The sequence below is a fragment of the Ranitomeya variabilis genome, chromosome 1, assembly GCF_051348905.1.
Source record: "Ranitomeya variabilis isolate aRanVar5 chromosome 1, aRanVar5.hap1, whole genome shotgun sequence".
Classification (NCBI taxonomy): Eukaryota; Metazoa; Chordata; class Amphibia; order Anura; family Dendrobatidae; genus Ranitomeya; species Ranitomeya variabilis.
The window spans coordinates 813,136,963-813,161,907 of NC_135232.1; the positions used below are offsets into that span (position 1 = coordinate 813,136,963).

The 24,945-nt window shown below is 40.2% G+C and overlaps 1 protein-coding gene across 1 annotated transcript in view; it reads right to left on the reverse strand.

Annotated features, from left to right (window-relative positions):
- The window catches only part of ANTXR2 (ANTXR cell adhesion molecule 2), a 280,690-nt gene that overhangs the window by 237,920 nt on the left and 17,825 nt on the right, over window positions 1–24,945 (reverse strand). Inside the window, exon 4 of the mRNA XM_077274548.1 lies at window positions 4,210–4,281. Coding sequence (XP_077130663.1) covers window positions 4,210–4,281 — 72 coding nt within the window. The remainder of the gene's footprint in view (window positions 1–4,209; window positions 4,282–24,945) is intronic.

Here is a 24,945-nt window from a genome sequence, read left to right on the forward strand (position 1 = left end):
CTGTAAAATCACAGCAAGAGCCAACAGGATAGAAGAGATGGATTACATACAGTAAATACATATAGAATAGGTAGATATACAGATGTCTGTGACAAATACAATTAGTACAGTGTGTGTGCAGCTTGCAGTACAAGTATTTAATTAATAAAAGATTATATTTCAGAAAAAAATGGCGTGGGCTCCGGCGAAATTTTCGTAAATAGCAGTGAAATTCTCCCGGAGAACTTACCTCTGCATCGTGTGACTTTCTCACGGTGCTAGCGGGGATCTCACCGAGGTCACCGCAGTTGGGCCTGGCTCGGTACAGAGCCTCAGTGACGTCACCGCCAGCTCATTTATCAGTGGTTCTCAGCCTGGACGGTCGCATTTTGGCACCGTCCAGGTTGAAAACTAATTATCCCCCAGACACGGACAGAACGACAGAGAGGTGAGGGATATTGTTGTTTTTTATTTTTGGTTTATTACAGGAGAACGAGGGCTTTGGTGGAATTAGGCAAGGTCGTAAGTATGGATTAATTGAGATTATTAAAGGAGTCTGTCATATTTCAATTAAATAACTTTTTTCTGGGTATCTTGTGTTTTCTTACAATGTGACTATGGGGTTAGGCATGGGGATGTCTTATTGACGCCTCTCCATTACTAACATCATTGCTTGATGTCACTAGACAATACAAAGGTGACATCAACCCCTTCAACTATCTAATAGATGTGCCTTTTCTGGGCAGCTACGGGCTGTTATTTTTAGGCTGGGGGGAACAATATCCATGGCCCCTTATCAGCCTGAGAATATCAGCCCCCAGCTGTCTGCTTTAGCAAGGCTGGATGTCAAAAATGGGAGAGACCCCACGCCGTTTTTTAAAAATTATTTATTTAAATAATTAAAAAATACGGTGAGGGGACCCCTCTATTCTTGATAACCAGCCTTGCTGAAGCTGACAGCTGAGGGTTGCAGTCCCCAGCTTTGAGTTTTATCTGGCTTGTTATCAAAAATAGGGGGGAACTTACACAGTTTTTTTTTATCACTATTTATTTACAGCACAGGAGCAGCTGATGAATACTCCCATCCGCCGCTCCTGCTCTCACTGTTATTAGCAGCAGCAGGTGTCGAATGATGGGAGCTGCAGTCCCATCAGCTGACACCAGTGACGAGAGGTAAACTCTATACCTCCGATCACAGCTGAGCGCTTCCACTGTCTTCTGACAGCGTGGGAACTGCAGCTCTCTGACCGGTGGGGATGTTTTCACCGCAGATTAGAAGCAGTGCCTGCCGTGCTGTCATGCATATGACAGCGTGTCAAACACTGTAATGTCGGACCCCCCCATTCAAGTGAACGGGGTTCGGGTCCGCTCTGCTGGATGACAGGCTGTATGGACGCATTATGCAGCCTGTCATCTAGAAGAAGCAGAGCCGAGTGTGAGGTCACATCCAGCTCTCCTTGACTTTTCTGCAGCAAATACGCTGCAAAAGAGTCAACCTGCGTGTTTGCAGTGTTTTTTCACCATCCATTCAAGTCAATGGGTGAAAAATGCTGCAAAAACACTGAAAAAACAGTGAAAGAAGTGACATGCTCTATGTAAAAAAAAACGCTGCAAAGCACAAAATCCTGATGACAAAAAAAAAAATGTGTGTGCATGAGATTTCTGAGATCTCATAGGCTTTGCTGGTACTGTAAAAAGCAGCTTAAAATTAGCATTAAAAAATGCAGCAAAAACGCCCAGTGTGAACTTACCCTAATAGTTCTCAGTCAAATCGACCCGAGCATTCTACTGTATCAAACACTATTTTAATTTACAATGACGGTATAATCTAGGACGGCACTTCCACATGGTTGGCAAAGGACTCCCAGGTTTAATATGATAACAGAAGATGAATCAATGCAAACAAAAACACCAATCCATTTTGAACAATGCGCTCTTAGAGAGGTTGGCCACTACTTCTTTATTGATTGCCTAAGCTTAGAATAGGCAATCAATATCTGATCGGTGGGGGTGCGATGCTCAGCACCCCAACAATCAGCTGTTATGGGCGCTAGCCGGAAGTTCTTGGATGTGGTCAATACACAGCAGTCCAACCAGTTCTAAAGTAGCCTTGGACAAATAAGGTGGATCCACCCCTTTTAAAAAAAATTGGCGGCGGATCTGTAGTACCCGGCCTCGGCCACTCTAGTTTTGATAGAATTGATAGCATCCAAGAACTTCCAGTAAAAGCTAAATCTTTAATTATGACATTGCCAACACCAACGCACTTTGAACAATGCATTATTGATCATGGCATATACAATATAATTAAAAACATGTTGTTAAAATCACATTGCATTGACCTTCTGACTAAGATCTGCACTTAACCATTCATTTGCTGTAAGCATAATGAACTCTTCTCTGCTAATACTGGCGCTGTTCACACTATTATACTGCTGTAAGAGTGTGTAATTTATTTTCTGCCAACAACTATCTTCTTTGCATGTTTACAACTATTGCCTGCGATTAACAACTCATTTGCTGATTGCATACATATCAGCCATTGACCATCAGTCTACTAAAAGCATGCAACTCTGTTATTAATCTTTTGATTGCTGCAAGTCCTGGACTTTCTATGCCTCTACACTTCCTGTATATAATTACACTGCTGGCTCTGTATCCTCTGGTTTTAGTTATCTGCTTGTTTGCTTGCTGTCCAGCATATTCTGCTATCCTGGTTCTCGCTGATCCATGTGCAGTATGGCAAGTCCTACCTGCTGAGCAATCGCCTTAAGTCTGTGTTGTACACCCTGACAATGGCCTAAAGAATCCATCCAACCAGATGAGCCAATGACATCTTCTCTCTTAACTACTCTATATATAACATTGGTGTAGAGAAAACAGGCAAAAACTGGCATTCATTCTTTTTCTCTGAATCTGACCTCTGTGTAGACCACACAAAATATGTTGCTGGGTTTCTTGCTGCTGTAAAACAGTTGCTATAGTCTCATACCGTCTGTGGTTTCGGTACTCTATTAATGGATTTGTTTTGAGCCAGAGCTCTTTTGACTTCTCCTGGTGCATTGCGCACAGCAGCACTTTGATCTACACCCACCAGGGCAGAGAAGTGTGCCTGCACAGAAGCGAAAAGAGGAACACTGTGTGGATGACGTGGAACGAGTACAAAGCACAGAAGGAGAACGGCATCACAAGAAGAGAGGAGGCACCAGACAAGACCTGTGATGCCCATCAGACCGGACCACCTCATAGGTGAGTTTAAAAGTCTTTTTTTTTTTTTTAACCTTGCAGGGTGAATTGGAGTCATGCGCAGCATTATAGAATGCTGTCACATGGGGATGAAAGGTGGTGGCCGTAGGTTACATTGAAAAAAAATGGTGACAGGTTCTCTTAAATTTTTAGCTTTTACTCTGTACGCTATTCCTATATTCTCTGCTATTAATTGTACCATTTCTATCTGCTTTGAATAAAATTTGATAATCATTTCCGCTATAGTTTCCTAAGTAAACAGATTTTAAATATACACTAAGTACAGCTGAACTGTGATTTCCTACATTATAACTGAGTGGCACTGTGCAATCATCATCCTTATCTTTGATACGAGGTTCTATTCCCCATGGGGAGAACTTCAGTGGTACTGAGATGGTAAACTATTTCACAGAACAGAAACATAGTAGCATAGTTAGCAAGGCCGAAAAAAGTCACTTGTCCATCCAGTTCAGCCTATATTCCGTCAGAATAAATCCCCAGATCTACGGCCTTCTAAAGATCCTGATCACTGTAAGATACAATATCGTTATTCTCCAGGAAAAGTTACGGTATATAATTCTCAGGGGATTACCATGTGATCACATGATCGAAATGAAGAGACATATACTATTATATTTCAGATGTAAAGTGACACCTAAATAAGATAATACTAGCAGAATTTTATATAGTAGAGGAGTAATCACAGAGTGTTACTTTAAGCTAGTAACAAGAACATCATCATCCATGTCTCTTATGGAGAGACAAAGCAGTGACCATATTGTCCTCGACAAAAGTAACATTTTGCCGGGATTCTTGGTATTTCAGATAGAGCTTGACTGTGATGACAGAACCTAGATAAGTGTGTACATATAATATAAAGTGTTTATGAATCATAGGCAAAATTTGAAAATTCAAGACAAAACAGTAATTGATTAGATTTTGATTATAGTTCCACTTAAATAACATAAACAACCAGAAACATACCTGTCTCCCGTTAGTGGCATAATTGTTGTCGCCTGAGTTGAAAATACAATGAAGGACAACCTCATTCGTGGACTGAAAAATAAATCAAATAAAAAATGTGAGTTTTTATTATTGTAAATTCTAAATTTTTTCTTATTGCCTTGCTGAATTATGCACTACTTGGATGCTAATGACCATTGACGACACTGAACGACATGAAATATTGTAATTTGTTATAATATGCCATACTGTCCTCTTCACATAACTATAGCATAGAATAGCGCAAAATGCAATTACATTTTAACATTGGATGCTTAAAACAAGCCATATAACATAACAACAAGATGGTTGATCACCAAGCCACAAGTAATATTCGTGTGCCAGTAAGTTAAAGGGAACCTGTCATCTGAATTTGGCGGGACCTTTTTTCGGTCCGATGGTCGGTGTTTTCGGGTGTTTTATTCACCCCTTCCTTTCCCGCTGGCTGCACGCTGGCCGCAATATCAGCTTGAAGTTGATTCGCTGTCCTCCGTAGAACACGCCTGCGCAAGGCAATCTTGCCTTACGCACGCGCAGTATGCTTTGCCCAACTGCGGGCAAAGCTGAAAAGCATTAGTGCACATGCGCCGGAGCACTATGTCCCGGAAGTATTTCGCTGTGTTCCAGGACATAGTGCGCGTGCGCATGCGCACTAATGCTTTTCGCCTTTGCCCGCAGTTGGGCAAAGCATACTGCGCGTGCACAAGGCAAAATTGCCTTGCGCAGGTGTGTTCTACGGAGGACAGCGAATCAACTTCAAGCCAATATTGCGGCCAGCGTGGAGCCAGCGAGAAAGGAAGGGGTGAATAAAACACCTGAAAACACCGCCCATCGGACCGAAAAAAGGTCCCGCCAAATTCAGGTGACAGGTTCCCTTTAACATAAAGACTTGTACTGTATAAATACTTGTCCTTTGTTAAACCTACTGAATGCTTTGTGAATGTGATATGAGAAACATTTTCGAATGGGGAATGTTAAAATTGAGAGAGAGAGAGCTTGAGTTTCCAGTTCTTCCCAAGACCAATACATTCTCATTTTAATGGTCACTGGTTGCAATTCTTCTTGTTTGGGATGCTTTAAAGGCTAGAGAACTTTTAGAAACCACATTTCCAACTCAAAGTACATTATGCTGAGGCCCAGAAGCAAAGAATTTAGTAATGAACTTTTGAAATTATATTAAGCAAAAAATTAATCAGCTCTATTTTCAATGTTAGAGCTTAAAATTAATTTCAATATAAATTGCAATATCCCGATGTATGGAATACCAAGATCAGGATGACTCACTTTTTATTAAATAAACACAGCTATGTTTGGTGGTGCTATGATTTGTTCCATCTGGACCTTTTTATCCTCTATCCCTCCTCGATAGACATCTCAGTTCCATGCAGAATTTCAACTGTCTTGAGTATACTGTATATGGACCAATTATGTATTGATACTTTCAAAAAATGTACCCTTCTCTGTAGTGAAGTTGTGGTCATGATTTTTTTTTGCTAAGCATAGCTGAATGAAAATACCATTTTGGGCACTATGTAGTGCTAGTCAAGGATCAATGTGTTGCAATCACTACTATTTGAAATTATAATTATCTCTGGGTACTAATTTTGAGATCAAGATTGTTTTAAATTTATAACTAGAAATAATTTAAGATGGCGTAGCCAGGGAAATAAGGAATAGGTGTAAAAGGATAGTCTTACATAGACAGTCACTGTCAAAATTATCTCCCATGGATGTCTTTAAATCCCTTCTGTAATCCCGAAAGAAGTGCCACTAAAGGTACCGTCACATTAAGCGACGCTGCAGCGATATCGACAACGATGCCGATCGCTGCAGCGTCGCTGTGTGGTCGCTGGAGAGCTGTCACACAGACAGCTCTCCAGCGACCAACGATGCCGAAGTCCCCGGGTAACCAGGGTAAACATCGGGTTACTAAGCGCAGGGCCGCGCTTAGTAACCCGATGTTTACCCTGGTTACCATTGTAAATGTAAAAAAAAAACAGTACATACTCACCTTCTGATGTCCGTCAGGTCCCTGGCCGTCTGCTTCCCGCACTGACTGTGAGCTCCGGCCGGCCGTAAAGTAAAAGCAGAGCACAGCGGTGACGTCACTGCTGTGCTGTGCTTTACGGCCGGCGCTCACAGTCAGTGCGGGAAGCAGACGGCCAGGGACCTGACGGACATCAGAAGGTGAGTATGTACTGTTTTTTTTTTTACATTTACAATGGTAACCAGGGTAAACATCGGGTTACTAAGCGCGGCCCTGCACTTAGTAACCCGATGTTTACCCTGGTTACCGTTGTAAAACATTGCAGGCTTCGTTGCTTTTGCTGTCAAACACGACGATACACGCCGATCTGACGACCAAATAAAGTTCTGGACTTTCAGCAACAACCAGCGATATCACAGCAGGATCCTGATCGCTGCTGCGTGTCAAACACAACGATATCGCTATCCAGGACGCTGCAACGTCACGGATCGCTATCGTTATCGTTGCAAAGTCGTTTAGTGTGAAGGTACCTTAACTGATACAGGTTCTAATCCATGTTAACTTTATGTACCAATGTTTCCCTTACAAATAGCCTCTTCAGAAGGATGAGGACTTGATCCTTTAGAGCCAACTATTGGATGATGCAATCCTAAATTTTCAATATCGACCCTTTAACTAGCCTTGCCACGTCTTAGGGAAAGAAGCCAAACCAGGATCTCCATTTGCAGACACATGTTTTGGGGTCTTTACCCCTCCTCCGTGCAAAGCAGGAGATCTGAGAGGCTTCTGACTAGTCGTCTAAGGGAGAACAGTTCTAAATGACTGCCAAGCCAGCGTAAGGAGACTTATAGGCCATGCAATGCTCTTCCGGGAATTTACATATGCATATAGCCTATGTATATAGCCTCTTCAGAAAGAAAGAAGATGACTTGATCTATGTCAACACCAAAAAAAACCCTTTACCTTTACACAGAACTAGGATATCACAGCACCTAAAGTTGACAATGGTCAATGACTGCCGAAATGTTAAGCTATCTTAAAGGGAACCTGTCACCCCGTTTTTTCAGTATGAGATAAAAATACCGTTAAATAGGGCCTGAGCTGTGCTTTACAATAGTGTATTTTTTGTCCCCTGATTCCCCACCTATGCTGCCGAAATACTTTACCAAAGTCACCGTTTTCGCCTGTCAATCACGCTGGTCTGGTCAAAAGGGCGTGGTGAAATGGCTGTTTCTCCCCCACCTCTTGCGTTGGCGTAGTGTTTTGCGCATGCGCAACTGCCAAATGCACTGCGCAGCGGCAGACAAAGAGCGCGATCTGCGCTATTCACCGGCTTTTCTGTGGCGGCGGCCATCTTCCTGAGGCCGCGCGTGTGTAGATGGAGTGTTCTGCTTCCCGGGGCTTCAGGAAAATGGCCGTGGGATGCCGCGCGTGCACAGATGGAGATCGCGGCGGCCATTTTGCTGAAGCCGAGCTTTCCGACGTTGGACATAATAGTACGCCAACATCGGACTCCCTGTGGCACTAAGCCCACCACTTTCTGGGCACATGTCAGCTGATCTATACAGCTGACATGTGCCTGCAACAACCGCGGGTGGAATCGCGATGCACCCGCTGCTGTTAACTGGTTAAATGGTGCTGTCAATCTCTGACATTTACCGGAAGCGCGTCATAAATCCTGCCCATTGGTAACCCTGTCACATGATCGCGGGTCACCAATGGGTCGGCATGACAACCAGAGGTCTGAAGCAGACCTGTATGGTTGTCAATTGCCAGATTGCTATGAGCTCCGCCCAACTGTCGGCGCTTATAGCAAGTGAGAATTTCTGCTACACACAGGCGATCTCATCATTACCTGTGTGTAGCAGAGGCGATCGAAGTAGTGTAGCTTCTAGACTATTGAAGCATGCAAAACAAAAATGCTATTAAACATATTAAAAAATATATATATATATAAAAGTTCAAATCACACCCTTTCACTCCATTCAAAATAAAACAATAAAAAAATCAAATATACACATATTTGGTATCGCCGCATTCAGAATCGCCCGATCTATCAATATAAGAAAGAGATAACCTGATCGCTAAATGGTATAATGAGAAAAAAAGTCAAAATACCAGAATTACGTTTTTTTGGTCGCCGCAACACTGCATTAAAATGCAATAACGGGCGATCAAAAGATCATATCTACACCAATATGTTATTAATAAAAATGTCAGCTCGGCGCGCAAAAAATAAGCCTTCACCTAACCCGAGATCACGAAAAATGGAGACGCTACTGGTATCGGAATAGAATGCATTTTTTTTTTTTCAACAAACTTTGGAATTTTTTTCACCACTTAAGTAAAAAAAAACTACATATGTTTGGTGTCTGTGAACTCATAATGTCCTGGAGAATCATAATGGCAGGTCAGTTTTAGCATTTAGTGAACATGGTAAAAAAAAAAAAACAAGAACTGTGGAATTGCACTTTTTTTTGCAATTTCACCACACTTGGAATTATTTCCTTAGTTTCCAGTACATAATATGTTAAAACCTAAGGTGTCTTCAAAAGTACAACTTGTCCTGCAAAAAACAAGCCCTCACATGGTCACATTTACAAAAAATTAAAAAACTTATGGCTCTGGGAAGAAGGGGAGCAAAAAACGAAAACGCAAAAACCGAAATACCTCTGGTTGCTAAAGGGTTAATCTAATGGTACTTGCCATAAATATGTACATTTTTTCACTGGTGTAAATGCAACTATTCTCCTGAATCAGATGTTACTTTTCATTTACACATTTGCCTCCCTAAACCATGCCCAGTTAGCTAAAAAAAAAAAAAAAAAATATATATATATATATATATATATATATATATATATATATATATATATATATATATATAATACATATATTTACAGTACAAATGTAGAGAAGAGGGGGTCATATCTCAGGAACGAGGATGTGTGGTAACAATGCCAGATTGAGAAGACAGCATTTATACCAGGTAAATATATTACAAATGTATATGGCAAGTGACAAGTCCTGGTTAAACTTTTTGTCTACTTTTATTCCAACTGCTCCCAAGCATTCCAGTTTTTATTTTTATTTTTAGGCAATAAACAGTTGAGAAATATAGGCCTTTTCATTTAGTGTTAATTATTAAGATTTGTACCAAAGCGGTCTACTAGTTTCTCTTTTGATGTTACTTTAGGCTGCCCTGCATAATTACCCTTTGATTAACACCCCCTTAAAAAGAGCATAAAAATCGTCACTGAGTGAAAAGGCCCACATCTTTGGAGCCGTATATGAAAAAAAGCAAAAAAAAAACAAAAAACTGAACAGTGGGGATAAAATAAGACAAAAACTGGCCACTTTTTGCAGGGTGACAAATGTTCTTTAAGTGAGAAAACCATTTGTGACAAGTTATCAAGGTGGGATATAATTTGTCAAAATAAACTTTGCTCCATCTGTAATACTTGGATGGTCATTTGCTTGACTACAATGGCTAGTGTCGGAGAAAAATAGCTTTAGCATGAGCTTTATGCTTTCATGATTTAAATTCCTAAAGGCAGCTGGACATTACTGTGGTTTCAAAAAAATCTGAATGCCTCTGTTTGTACATAATGGGTTTAATTAACCCATTGGCACCTGTACCTCCACCCTGGGGTTCATATGTGTACAGGGGCTCAGAAACTGAGTTCGCTATACACGTGATAGCTGCTGGCTGCCCGTAACAACAGTGAACGGCAATAGCTATGATCACTACTGTTTAACCATTTTGGTTGCCATTGTCAATCACTTACAGTGGCACATAAAGAAGCAATTGCATTGGCTCCCATTGGTCACCCGGGTGGCATTTTTGGGGTGTGAATAGCATACGATGGCAGCCCACTAAATGCCCCCATGGCTGCAATCTTGGCATTCCTGTGAAGCCCAACAAAAGGTGGAATTGCAATGTATAGAACAAGTGATCAAAGGATTCACGTTCCCTAAATATAAAGTAAAAAAAACAAGATAGATTTTCACAAAATAATTTTTGGTATTGACGCAAGCATAAAAGTCAGGTCCAGATAATGTTATTTTGATCCCTACATGTTCTTAAAAGATGCATTAAAAGCGATCATATCCCGTAAGTAAAAGAAATTGATATAACTAAGACTATCAGCTCACGAGACAAAAAATAAACCGCAAAGCTCATTTGACAGAATAAATAAAGAAGTTACGGGTTTTTTAAAACTGTGACATAAACAAAAAATTATTTTTTTTGCAAACTACCAATTTTTTTTTATTTAAGGGGTGTAAAAAATATCAATGCAAATTTATTTCCATCATATTCATATTAAACTGGAGAATCATGTATTCTTGTCATTTTTAACATACATATTAATTTTTGACAATTTCCTCCCATGAGGATTTTTTTTTCGTGTTTTTCAATTTAAATTTTTCTGGTAAAGTGAATGATTTCATTCAACTCATTCTAAAACAAAAAAAAAAACAAGACCTACAGTGGCTGTGTCGACAGAAAGATTAAAAAAACGTTATGGCTCTCTGGAAGGAGAGGAAGATAAAACAAAAGAGCAAAAACAAAGAAGTGGCTTGGCCCGTAAAGGTTTAAGTCTACGGAAAGTATTGTAGATAAAAAATGTAAAAAAAAAAAATGAAAATTGCAAAGACATACAACATATATTTCATAGCCCCTAGTTTTGATCATGAAACTAAAAAAAAAAAAGATAACAAGACAGCACTGAAGACACAGGAAATGACAGATACTTAAAATCTGTAAAATCAGTCAATGTATGCACTTGACAGGAACTAGGGTAAAGTTTCATATGAATGCATTAGAAATCTCATCCCTGATGCTGAAAGCCCCTTAATAGTATTTGAAGCAAAAACATTAAAGCCTTGTTCAGTTCTCCGACATCCCCAATGTTTAATGTGATCTGAGTTGTCTTGTCCATAATTTGTATTCAGATGAACAATATGAAAATGCATGAACAAGCACAGCTCAATGCTTTAGACAGCGAGAGTGGCTGGAACACCAACCGCGGAGTATGCTGAGCTGTGTAGACCCAGTTTTCATCCTGATTTTAACAGTATTAGTCTAACTAGATAACATACAATGTTTCTGGAAGGCTGGTCACCCTTTAAAACTTGCATACAGCCTGGCATCTGGATAAACGAAGCATAGATTAAGCAAGTCTGACTGCATTTGGCATGCTTCAAAAATACCCATACAAGATAATTATCAGTTATACAATAGTGAATTTTATCAAGACTGATTGCTCTTGGCAGGCACTGCAGTGAATTCCGCACCATGACCTATACTATTGCTTATACTATTTTTAATTTGAAATATAACCACATTTATTGTTTCTTTCTACCTACACTATATTGATAAAAGTATTGTGACATCTACACATATACAGGACCTAAATACAGGAACTTTTATGACCTCTCATTCTAAATCCATAGTACCGGTATTTAAAATGGAACAGGTCCTTCTGTTCTTCTGGGAAGGCTTTCTACAAAATTTTGGAGTGCTTGTAAAAAATTGTGCCCATTAATCCAAAAGAGCATTTGTGAGGTCACTGATGTTGGATATGAGGACCTGGCTCACAGTCTCTAGTCTTCTTCATTCCTAAAGTGTTCAATGGGGTTGAGGCCAGAGCTCTGTACAGGCCAGTCAAGGTCTTGCACACCAAACTCACCCAACCATGCCTATATAGACCTTGCTTTGTGCACTGGGGCACAGTCGTCCTGGAACAAAAAAAGGGCCTTACTCAAACTGTTCCCACAAAGTTGAGGATTTTTTGCAATTTGCTCCACGCAAATTCAGGAAGATTTTCTTAAATCGTAGAGGGTTGGGAAAAGGTTAAAAAAGTAATATTCACTTCACTGCTCATTTCCCAGCCCCCTCTGCTGCTCTTTCTCCTCTGTAAATCCTCAATAACTCTTTTAATGCCATCAGTCACTGATTCTCAGGACCTCTTCACGCTAAGCTCCTGACTTCAGACTCAGGACATCTCTACGTCATAAGGTTTAAATGACATCATGATGGCAGGACATAGGCATAGTCCCAAGGTTTCAGAGCACAGCAGTGGTAAGAAAAGGTTCTAAGGGCTGTATGGGGGACAGTGAGTAATGGAGATGGGCAGTAAGGTGAGTATTGGTTGTCTTTTATTTTTGTAAATCCTACATGTATAATGCTCTGGAGTCTTTCCAGACCGCACAGTATAATAAGGGACATTCAATTTGGGGAGAATAAATTTATTATGAGTCTAATTTCCTGGTAAAATCTGGTGGACTTGGCGAATTAAAATCTTGTCAGATCTGCTCATCTCTAGGATATAATTTGGAAAAATCTGGCACAACAAAAAAGAGCAAATAGGGTCTTATCCGAGACACAGTGGGGTGACCAAAAGCTATGGTATTCACCTGGTAAGGTTATGTATCCACAACCACTGAAAAGCTCAAGGCTGCTGGAGACCCACAGCTCGGAAAAGGTAAAAGGAACGTAAGGGTTAATCTGCATTGCCGGTATAACAGAATGGAAGAGGATAACAATATGCAGGAATGCTGTTTATTAGTCAAGGCGTTTCGAAGTTTCAAACTTCTTCATAAGGAAATCAACAATGTATACTTATGAAGAAGTTTGCATCTCTAGTATATAGGCAGATGTCCAGTGGCTCTGAATCAGGGAGTAAGAAAAGCAGTATACAGTATTATTATGATAGTCATGCTTGACAATTGTAAAAAAGAAAAAAAACAAAAAACAAAAAAATTACACTTTTGTCATAGCACATGTCAATCATTCCAGAGCGATACAGTATGTGGGGAGGGTCAGGCTCTGGAAATAATAGACATAAAGAACACCAGACTCTGTGGAGAGGTATAGCTGTAATTGGGATTATTAAGCTCATTAGTAGACTGTTTCACCTGTTTCCTTTTCAGATGGCTCAGATTAGGGGAAACACTGTAGACCCATAGCTGTAGGGCCACAGTATTCTCTCTTGGTTGTAACTACAAAAGCAGAGCAATAGCCCAGCAGACCTATCATAATATTATGCTGCCCTTAAAGACATCAGTTTCTGGGGGAAGATCTGCTGTAGGACTCATCAAGACGAGTGTATTATACAGACACATTATTTATTATACAGATGACGCAGGTGACTTTGTAAAAAAAGAAAAAATTTCCACGTGTACTATCTCCAGCCATACAAGTTTATGGGTGCACGAAAAAATAAATTGGATCCCACATGGATCATCCATATAGCATTTGATTTTTACAAATACTTTGCCATTATTAACCTAACCGTATTTGATCATGCACATTTGAAACTGGTGATGTCACACAGATGTAAAATATGGACACACATAAGGCACATGGCTGGAATATGGATGACAATATGTATGAAAATTTTCTGAGTTTTCTGGATGAAAATCTGACGATATTTGTTTAACCTCGGCTGTAATGTGGTCCGTTTTAATAGTATAATTAAATGGATTTCTATTCTGAACCGTAGAAAAAAGACATGGACCACATATCCAAAAATCCTATGATCTAATGCCACTAGGCAAATATTTACAAAACTGGACATGAGCTTCTTAATTTAACATTCTGATCAGATTGTATGAAGCCCACTGCCATGTCATGGCACTGGTGCAGTGCCGCTGAGGCGGTGGTTGGTGCATGGCATTGCACTTTTAAGGCTATATAAAGTTAGTGACCAACTGAGAGGTTTGCCTTGACGTGGCAGTGGGCTTCATACTGTCTGATCGGAATGTTAAACTAAGAACCTCATGTTCAGTTTTGTAAATCGATGTATGGTCCATGTCTTTTTTCACCAGTTTTAGCATCACCGGATTGCAAATTTAGATAAAATACAACTTTACCGCATCAACATTCTTCAGAGCAGAATCCACATAATCCATAATCCCCTCTCTTTGTCACACTTCCAGGATCGGTGTATTCAAACTTGTTGTTCCTCAGTCCTGCTAGGGTCAGTAGCTCTGTAAGCGATCACCACCAGCAATACTGTCACAACTTTTCCTTAAAATACAATAAGACAGAGCAGCATTGCCAGACAATTAGCTTCCAATTGTTTTTTTTTTACGTTGAGGTAGAAGCTGGCATTGGTGCATGTTTTAAACACTTTTTTCTGAATTTTTACTCTTACTTGTATGAGTGTAGTAATAAACCACAATAGGAAACTATTTGTCTGTCAGTGCTGCTCTATACCGTATGTCTTGTTCTGTAAGGGAAACTCATGAAGGCTATTGTTGACATTGATTGATGGTGGAACTACTGTGGGGAAAATAAGTATTTGCTATGGTCCCAGCTCTCTTCAAGTCATTGACTAGGTCCTACCATGTAGTTCTGGGCTGATTCCTGACCTTTCTCAGAATCATCCTTACCCCAGGTGAGATCTTGCATGGAGCCCCAGACCAAGGAAGATTTACAGTCATCTTGTGTTTCTTCCATTTTCTAATAATTGTGCCAACAGTTGCTGCCTTCTCACCAAATTGCTTGCTTATTGTCCTGGTGTCCTTAGACAGCTCTTTGGCCATGGTGGAGAGGTTGGAGTGTGATTGAGTGTATGGACAGATGTCTTCTATACAGGTAACAAGTTCAAAAAGGTGTATTTAATACAGGTAATGAGTGAAGCATATTAGAGCTTCTTAAAGAAAAACTAACAGGACTGTGAAAGATAGAATTCTTGCTGGTTGGTAGGTCATCAAGTACTTATTTCATGCTATAAAATGCAATTTAATTATTTAGAAATGATACAATGTGATTTTTTGGTTTTTATTTTTAGATTCTGTCCTTCACAGGGGTGAGCTTGGCCGGGAGTAATGGGGCAAATGCTCCCCGAGCGGGTTCCCCAGCAGCTGCCCTAGGCCGCCGAGGGATGCACTGTACCATTGAATATGTTCAGCTGATGTGCCAGCCACAATTTAGTGATGCAGACATGCCCACTGCACGTTGTGTGTGCAGCGCCTGCTGAAGTGACGTCACACAGCGCGCCGCGCCTTGAGCTGATTCATTCTGCCGGCGAGGAGCCTGTGGATTGGAGAGCTCAGTGGATAAGTCAGGAGGTTACCATTGAGGAGTTAGCAGAACGCTGCTCTTCTCATAAGCTCACACAGAATTGTATATTGTCCAATCGGCGGCCCCTCTGCTGGGGCTCAGTGTGAGTTATTGCAGGAATCTGAACTTTGATACAGATTAGGATCAGTGAGGAAGATTCAATCTAATTCATTAAACCACACTGAATTCAAGCAGAGACCTACAGACATCACTACACAGAATCCTGCACTGACTGATCACACTTGAACTTGCATGTGGGGGCTCATATTGTATATAGAGAGGCTATGTGGGGGCTCATACTGTATATACGAGGCTATGTGGGGGCTCATACTGTATATAGGAGGCTAAGTGAGGACCATACTGTTTATAGGGGGCTATGTGGGGGCTCATACTGTATATAGGACAACATGTGGGGCTCACACTGTATATATGGCACTATGTGAGGGTTAACGCTATATATATAGAAGGCTATATGGGGCTCATATTGTATGTAGGGAGCTGTGTGGTGGGTTATACCGTATACAGGGGCCTATGTGTGTGCTCATATGGTATATAGGGGGCTGTGTGTGGACTCATATGGCATATAGGGGAGGTCAGCATACTTAATTCTGCTCAATATTAAGTTTTATATGGTAATTATTATTTAATGTTAATATTAACTGTAGTTAATATTATATTAAGCAGAATTCATTTCAGCCTATTGGTTCGGCCTTCCACAACGTCACGTTCTCTCATGCGGCTCTCGGGAAAATTAGTTGCCCATTTTACCATCATATATTATCCAGTATACACCATCTGATGTCTGTATCAAAGTATGTCATATACCATCACATATTATATGTGCCCAGACATCACATAGTATATATGGGACATGTGACTGGTGTAATATCTGATGTTTGTAGTCATAGTGTAATATGCACTAGTTACATATTATCCTGTATGTGGTGTACTATATGCACAGACATCCCACATTATATACAGGATAATAGTTGGCTGGTATAATATCTGATGTCTGTATCACAGTATATCATATAACATCACACATTATGCTGCATACTGGATGTAATATACTGTGATACCGACACCCAGCGTTAGGTGAAAAATTAATTAAAAACAAAAATCTTTAATGTAAAACATGGTTAAAATTATGGTATAAAATTATTGATTTAGAAAAAAGGCAAGTAACCCGGGAAACTAATGGCCTTACACGTTTCAAACTGACTGGAAAACTCTGAACTATGATTAAGAACCAGTCGGTTTGAAATGCGTAAGGCCATGAGTTTCCTGGGTTACCGTGTATACTTGAGTGTAAGCTGAGATTTTCAGCCCTTTTTTTTAGGCTAAAAGTGCCCCTCTCGGCTTATACTTGAGTCATTGTCCCAGGGGGTTGTCGGGGGAGGGGGAGCGGCAGGAGTGGTGGCTGTCACATCATACTCATCTGCTCCCGGCACGGTCTCTGCTTCTTCGATGGTCTCCGGCGCCCACAGCTCTTCCTGTGTTCAGAGGTCATGTGGTACCGCTCATTAAAGTAATGAATATGGACGTGACTCCACTCCCATAGGCGTGGAGCGCATATTCATTACTTTAATGAGCGGTCCCATGTGACAGCTGAACACAGGAACAAGCTGCCGGCTCCAGAGACCATCAGGGAAGCAGGCACCGCATCAGGCTCTGTCTTCCGCATCCCCTGGCTGTGACATTCAGGTCAGAGGGCACGATGATGTGATTAGTGCGCACCCTCTGCCTGAAGTCATTGCAGAGAGACGGAAGACACAGTGGTGAGCGGCGGTGGAACGGGGTCAGGTGAATATCACAAGTGCCTGGGGCCTGAGCCAGCGGCAATTCCGGCACCTGGCCCCCATAACACGCCGGTGTCCCCGCCTGCTCAGGACGAGAGGTGAGTATGTCATTTTTTTTTAATCGCAGCAGTATATGGGGCATATTATTCTATGGACCATCTTATGGGGCCATCCACCTTTGTGCAGCATTATATGGGGCATAATATTCTATGGAGCATCTTATGGGGCCATCAACCTTTGTGCAGCATTATATGGGGCATAATATTCTATGGAGCATCTTGTGGGGCCATCAACCTTTGTGCAGCATTATTTGGAGCATAATATTTTATGGAGCATCTTATGGGGCCATCAACCTTTGTGCAACATTATATGGGGCATAATATTCTATGGAGCATCTTATGGGGTCATCAACATTTGTGCAGCATTATATTGGGCATAATATTCTATGGAGCATCTTATGGGGCCATCAACCTTTGTGCAACATTATATGGGACATAAAATTCTATGGAGCATCTTATGGGGCCCATCGTGAACTTTATGGAGCATTATATGGGGTGTATTTTGTATGGAGCATCTTATGGGGCCCATCTTGAACTGTATGGAGCATTATATGGGGCTCGTGATTCAATATGGACATTCAAAAACACTTAACCTACTGATGTCTCAATCAATTTTACTTTTATTCGTATCTATTTTTATTTTTGAAATTTACCAGTAGCTGCTGCATTTCCCATTCTAGGCTTATACTAGAGTCAATAAGTTTTCCCATTTTTTGTGGCAAAATTAGGGGTCTCGGCTTATACTCGGGTCGGCTTATACTCAAGTATATACGGTACTTGCTTTTTTTCTTAATCAAAGGTTTTATACCATAATTTTAACCATGTTATACTTTAAAGATTTTTGTTTTTAATTAATTTTTCACTGATGGATCTGTTGCTGGATACCTTTCCTTTTACGTTCCGGCTTGTGATTGGTCGCGTCGCGGTCACATGGGCGGCACGCAACCAATCACAAGCCGTGACGTAATTTTAAAAATGGGCGCGTTTCCTGCCTCCCGTGACGTCACGGCTTGTGATTGGTCGCGTCGCCCATGTGACCGCGACGCGACCAATCACAAGCCGGAACGTAATTTTAAAATCCTGAATGCCTAGAATTAGGCAGTCAGGACCTGAAAATTACGTCACAGCTTGCTGTGATTGGTCGCGTCGCGGCCACATGGGCGGCACGCGACCAATCAGAAGCCGTGACGTCACGGAAAGAAGTAAACGCGCGCATTTTAAGCAAAGAACGCTGCCGGTTCCCTCGGTGAGGTCCAGGCTGCGTCGGAGAGGTGAGTATAGCAATATTTTTTATTTTAATTCTTTATTTTACACATTAATGTTGTTTCGATACCGATACCCGATACCACAAAAGTATCGGATCTCGGTATCGGAATTCCGATACCCGAAAGTATCGGCCGATACCCGATACTTGCGGTATCGGAATGCTCAACACTAATGGATAAGGATCCTAAACACATGTCAAAATCCACAATAGACTACCTCAAAATGTGCAAGCTTTTACAATGGCCCTCACAGTCCCCTGATTTGCACATTATTGAAAATCTGTGGCTAGACCTCACAATAACAGAGCATGTAAGACGACTCAGTAATCTCACAGAACTGGAAGAATTTTCCAAGGAAGAAAGGATGAAAATCCCTTGAAAGAATTGAAAGACTATTGGCCAACTACAAAAAGCGTTTACAAGCTGTGATACTTGCAAAAGGGGGGCGCTACTAGATACTAACAATGTAGGGTGCCCAAACTTTTGCATTTGCCCATTTTCCTTTCTGTCATTTTTGAAATGAAAATATGAAACTATATTGCCTAAAATACAAAGGAAATGTGTCATATTTAAACGTTTGGCCTTTCAGAGATCATTTCATCTTCAACTTGATTAACTGTTCACAATAACAGTAATTTTGACCAGGGGTGCTAAAACTTTTACATGCCACTGTACTGGTCTCAACTACTAATAGCAACATCTCTAAATGAATACACAGAGAGTGAAAGTGTGACGAAGGAGAAGTCCAGATTATGTGGATTCTACTTTGGGCTACGTTCCCAAGATGAACATTTGGTAAGGTTTTGATGTTTTAAAAAGACACAGCATCAAAAACTCACCAAAAATTAATCGTGGGAACCTATTCTTAAAGATCGCTGATGCAATAAACTTGTATTTTATCTGTTTTACTGTGAAGCATGCCAAACCCCTTTTTTGAACTTTTCCATGCTCTGCTGTCCATGCGGTGGAAACAGTATTCTTTTAAATAATTATTTAAATAGTAATATACGGTATCTACGGTAATTTCTTATCTGCTTACAACAAGCTCTCCCAATTAAAATTGGATTACATTACATCTGCTTTTATTCTTTGCAATTACCTGTTTGGCAATTAAGTGAATGAATATGGAAAACAGAAGTTTAATGAACATATGATTATTTTGCCCATAGAGGTATGATATGATTCAATCATCATTAGTGAACCATTAATTAGCTAATCACAAACAAAATGAATACTCAATAGTCATTTGTAATTACAATGCTAGTACTCATTATTTTATTAAATCTTCACTGCTTTTTACTGGAATATATTTTTGAGAACATGAATGGTATTTATATCAGCAATCCTGAAGGTTTGTCAAGGTCACAGCTAAATGATCTTCCTTTAAATGTTCTGTTGGTTAAGGGCTAATTTACAATAATTATTTTTTAATTCCTTATACCCTTCAATTTAGTACTAAGCTTGACTCATAGCTTATTGTATCACTTGTTTTAAGAATTATGCAATAAACACTAAAAAAGAAAAACATTGTTGGAATGAGAATAGTTGTTATGGCCAAATATATAGCCAAATACGACAGCCAGGATTTGTATGATCATGGGAAAAATCTCTATTGCCGTGATATTTAACTATTGTATTAACCATTTTTTAAATTATCCAAAGTCATGTAAAATGAATTATGAAGAAATGTTTCAATAGGTTTCAATAAAATGTTCCTAATGTTTTGTTTCTACAGCTCCTTTGGACATTTATGCATCTTCACAGCGACACAGCAAGAAAAACCTCGACAGTCTATGGTTACAGACTACAAAACTCCTGAGCCTGATCTTCAAATTTAAGTTAGCGATAAAGTGAAGAGAGATGGAAGAGATTATGTCTCCGATTCATCAAGACTGGCAATCTTCTGGGCTGGTCTTCTGGTCTTGATGAGGGGGTGTGGTTGAGTCAGATGCTCATGATTAATGAAGGGATGCACACCTCTTCATTAATCTGGAGAATCTAATGAGTGGCGTTCACCATGGTAGAAATCTTACTCCAGTCTCTGACTGGAGTAAGATTTCTGGAATTGGGAATACCATAACTCGTCATGAATTAGATGAGCTTTGGTGTCACGTCCCACCTTGCGCCAGCTCCGCCCATTTTGGAAAATTTGGGAGAAACTGACATGAAGAGACCAAAAGTCCCAAAATTTCGAAGTTGAGACAAAATTTTGCAAAACATTTTTTGTTAGCCACAAAATGTCTAAATTCTACTTCTTAGACTTAAAGAAGCATTGAAGCACATGCCCAAGGACACAACTTCTTCCTTATACCAGTTTTTATCCTAACTCTAGGTCCAAAACCCACACTCATGTAAGCTCACGATAATTATGTATTTTCTTGAGGGCCCAGGTCTAGACATGCCATTAACCAAATTGTTAGATATTACTCTGCCACGGCAAAAAGTTCTCATAAAAAGGTCAGCAATTACCTATCTAATGGTGCAGACTTGCATAGTTTCCTCACTGAAACACATAACAGTCATAAATGAAATAGTAGTATCAGCACAATAATAAAATCAGTTTAAAATTGTCCATGAAAGTATGATCATCATATAAACTAACCCTAATATTGTGCAAAATTAAGTTTAATTTGTGATAATTACATTTTTCTACATCCATGGCTACCCCAACTGTATAGACATGTGCAGCATATGTTGTTAGTTTGCATGTTCTTCTGTCATTCTACGTGATATACAGCAATATAAGAAAGCATGGAAATGCACATACTCCTTGTACAATTTTCTGTTTGCTCCATGAAAGCTGAATAGTGGCTTTTATATGTCAGCCCTGAAATGTCAGCCTTTTTCATAAAATGCAGATGTCCCAACTAACCATCCTTTGTCCTCACCCTGCTCTTATGTTAGAAACTGAGGGAAACAGGAAAAAAATGTACATTCATTTCTAATGTTCTATGATGACCCAGTTGTAAAGGAATGCTGTTTACTGATCGCTGGTCACACAGGGTCATGTAAGGATTTGCTCGCTAAGGGTTTTAAAGAAGAAAGATATATAAAAAAAACAAAACAAGAATTGACTGACTCACAACTTAATAGCCCCTCGTGACATAAGAATAACATTTTTATTTGTCCTCACTCGTTACGAGAAGAAAGAAGATGAATACAAATGTGGAATAGGTAATTTGACATATTTACTAATAAGATTTGCTAATAGGTACAACCTGATGCAACAACTAAAAACATGACACAACCACAAGGCTGATTATGGGCTATGAGTAAGGACTGCATGGTCAGAATTGCGTCAGTTCCAGGATGTTTTTTCTCTCCACCATGTAAATATTATTAACGCACTGTGTAAGAAGGAATAAAAATCAAGTTGCTTTTAGCATGTACTCACTCGCATACAAAAACAGAAAAAGGGGAGTTCTATAAAAGGGCGCCGCACCTACACCTAACTGGTACATGAGCAGACTAGGAATGCCCCGGCCGCACAACTAAAAACACTACCTCAGACTTGACTCTCTAAAAAGCCATCAAGGGGTTTCTCGTACCTCAAAAAGAACCAGAGGGGAGGCGGCAACACACTGCCAACAAGTAAGATCCGAAAACCCTGGGTGAGAACTAAAACACGCGAATATAGGGTAGAGAGAGAAAGCAAAAGAGAACCTAAAATAGAAGGAAGTGTAACCTCCCAGAAACCAGATAACAGTGGGGAAAGGAAAACGGTGCTGGGAAGGAAAGCAAACTTATTGCAGGAATACAACTGGAGTTTACCAAGCAAGGTAAACTCCTTAGCTGAAGGGCCGGAACTCCTGAACACACATCCTCCAAGAGGTATAGCCAGCAAAGAAGTGCAGTGAAGGGTGAACATATAAAACCCCACCAAGAATGTGAGAGCGAAAAATAGGAAAATGAGAAACAACTGGAGAGGAGCAGACCAAGAAAGGAAAGCAAAGACAATTGAAGCCATCACCATGTGGACAGGGAAGAAAAAGCAAAAACTCAGCAGACAGGGGAACCGACCACACAGTAACAGGTCAAGGTCACCGGATTAAATCCCCGAAACCAAGTCATGACACAAGTATTTTTATGGAACACTATGTTGCTGTTTTAGCATGAAGTACACAATTACAATGCTACTCATCTTGTAGATATATCAATAATTAATATATCACAGCAACCAAATCAACTACAACTTATGGAATGAACACTAATACAAGAAATTGGAAAAGATCAAGAGAGATGGCCAGAAACCTTATTTGGAAAAGTCAATAGAATACATAACAGGCAAAATAAAGCCGTTGAATGATACTGTTAAAAAAGGAAAGATATAAGAATGTAAAACTCAGAGGAGTTTACAGATCAAAAGACATATTAGAGGAAAGTCATCCAAATCCTCCAATGTTGGATACACCAGTCAACCATCTAATGTTGGCTTCTCTTAAAAACAATCTAGATTTTGTTTTCTCTCGGCTTCTTTTCCTGACAGAACACAGAGACACTCAGTTGAGTGTTCATGTCTACAGGTGCGGAGGCTAGAGAGATAACTATCAGTCAAACAGCTAAATTGTATGGCTACCCTGTTATTTTCAGGTGACTTTTTATAATAAGCTGTTGTGTGTGTACATGGTAAATGACAATATTATTAGCCATTATATGACTTGTATCCTTCATCCGCTATATTTCTAATTTTCAGTTATCTCTGAGCTAGTGGGTAAATATTAAAAACTCATTCATTGAAAACACAGACATAAGGGATTTATGCATTCATGTCTCTATATGCCACAAAGACAGGAGCAGTAGCAGCATGGAGGACTGCCGAATACATAGTAGTGTCTGATTGCTGGAAAAAGAAGCATACTTCTCTGACAAAATATATTACAAAATTTCCTAGATTTGTTTGTACTGTTGAATTAAGCAAAGTGTGCTGAAACAATAGTGATGAAATTTTAGCTTGCTAAAGGCCATATTAGAAGAGCCAGGGAAATGATCACTTTCCCAATGGTCAGTCTATGATTCCGATCTGTCCTACCAATGGAAAGACAGTAAAAACTAAGCGGTGGGCAGTATCAGTTCTATATAGCCTATCATTTGTTAGCTCTTGGGGGTCTTTCACACATTGTGTAATACCTCTCTACCCCAAAAAATATTTCTTCTATACCCTTAACCCTTCATGACCTTGGGATTTTCCATTTTTCCGTGTTCGTTTTTAGCTCCCCTCCTTCCCAGAGCCATAACTTTTTTATTTTTCCGTCCATATGGCCATGTGAGGGCTTATTTTTTGTGGGACGAGTTGTACTTCTGAACGACATCATTGGTTTTAGCATGTTGTGTACTAAAAAACAGGAAAAAAATTCCAAGTGCTGTGAAATTGCAAAAAAAGTGCAGTCCCACACTTGTTTTTTGTTTGGCTTTTTTGCTAGGTTCATTAAATGCTAAAACTGACCTGCCATTATGATTCTACAGGTCATTACGAGTTCATAGACACCTAACATGACTAGGTTCTTTTTTATCTAAGTGGTGAAAAAAAATCCAAACTTTGCTAAAAAAAAAAAAATGGCGCCATTTTCCAATACCCGTAACGTCTCCATTTTTCATGATCTGGGGTCGGTTGAGGGCTTATTTTTTGCATGCTGAGCTGGCATTTTTAATGATACCATTTTGCATTTCGGTGCAGATACGTTCTTTTGATCGCCTGTTATTGCATTTTAATGCAATGTCGCGGCGACCAAAAAAACTTAATTCTGGTGTTTCGAATTTTTTTCTTGCTACGCTGTTTAGCGATCAGGTTTTTTAATTTGATAGATCGGGCGATTCTGAACGCGGCGATACCCAATATGTGTAGGTTTGATTTTTTTTTATTGATTTATTTTGAATGGGGCGAAAGGGGGGTGATTTAAACTTTTATATATTTTTTTTCACCATTTTTTTTAACTTTTTTTTTTACTTTTGCCATGCTTCAATAGCCTCCATAGGAGGCTAGAAGCTAGAACAACGTGATCGGCTCTGCTACATAGCAGCGATCATGAATCGCTGCTATGCAGCAGAAATGCAGGTGTGCTATGAGCGCCGACCACTGGGTGGCGCTCACAGCTACCGGCAATCAGTAACCATAGAGGTCTCAAGGACCTCTATGGTTACTATTCTGAAGCATCGCTGACCCCCGATCATGTGACGGGGGGTCAGCGATGCGCTCATTTCCGTCCGCCCGGCCGGAAGCGCCGGTTAAATGCCGCTGTCTGCGTTTGACAGCGGCATTTAACTAGTTAATAGCTGCGGGTAAATCGCAATTTCACCCGCCGCCATTGCGGGCACATGTCAGCTGTTCAAAACAGCTGACATGTCCCGGCTTTGATGCGGGCTCACCGCCGGAGCCCTCATCAAAGCGGGGGTTCTGACCTCGGACGTACTATCCCGTCCGAGGTCAGAAAGGGGTTAAAATCTATTGGGCTAAAGCAAAAATGTTTTTTTTCTCGGAAATGTGAATAGATTTAAAGTCTGAATTTTTTTTAGTGGATCTATTTCTCTTAAAGACATT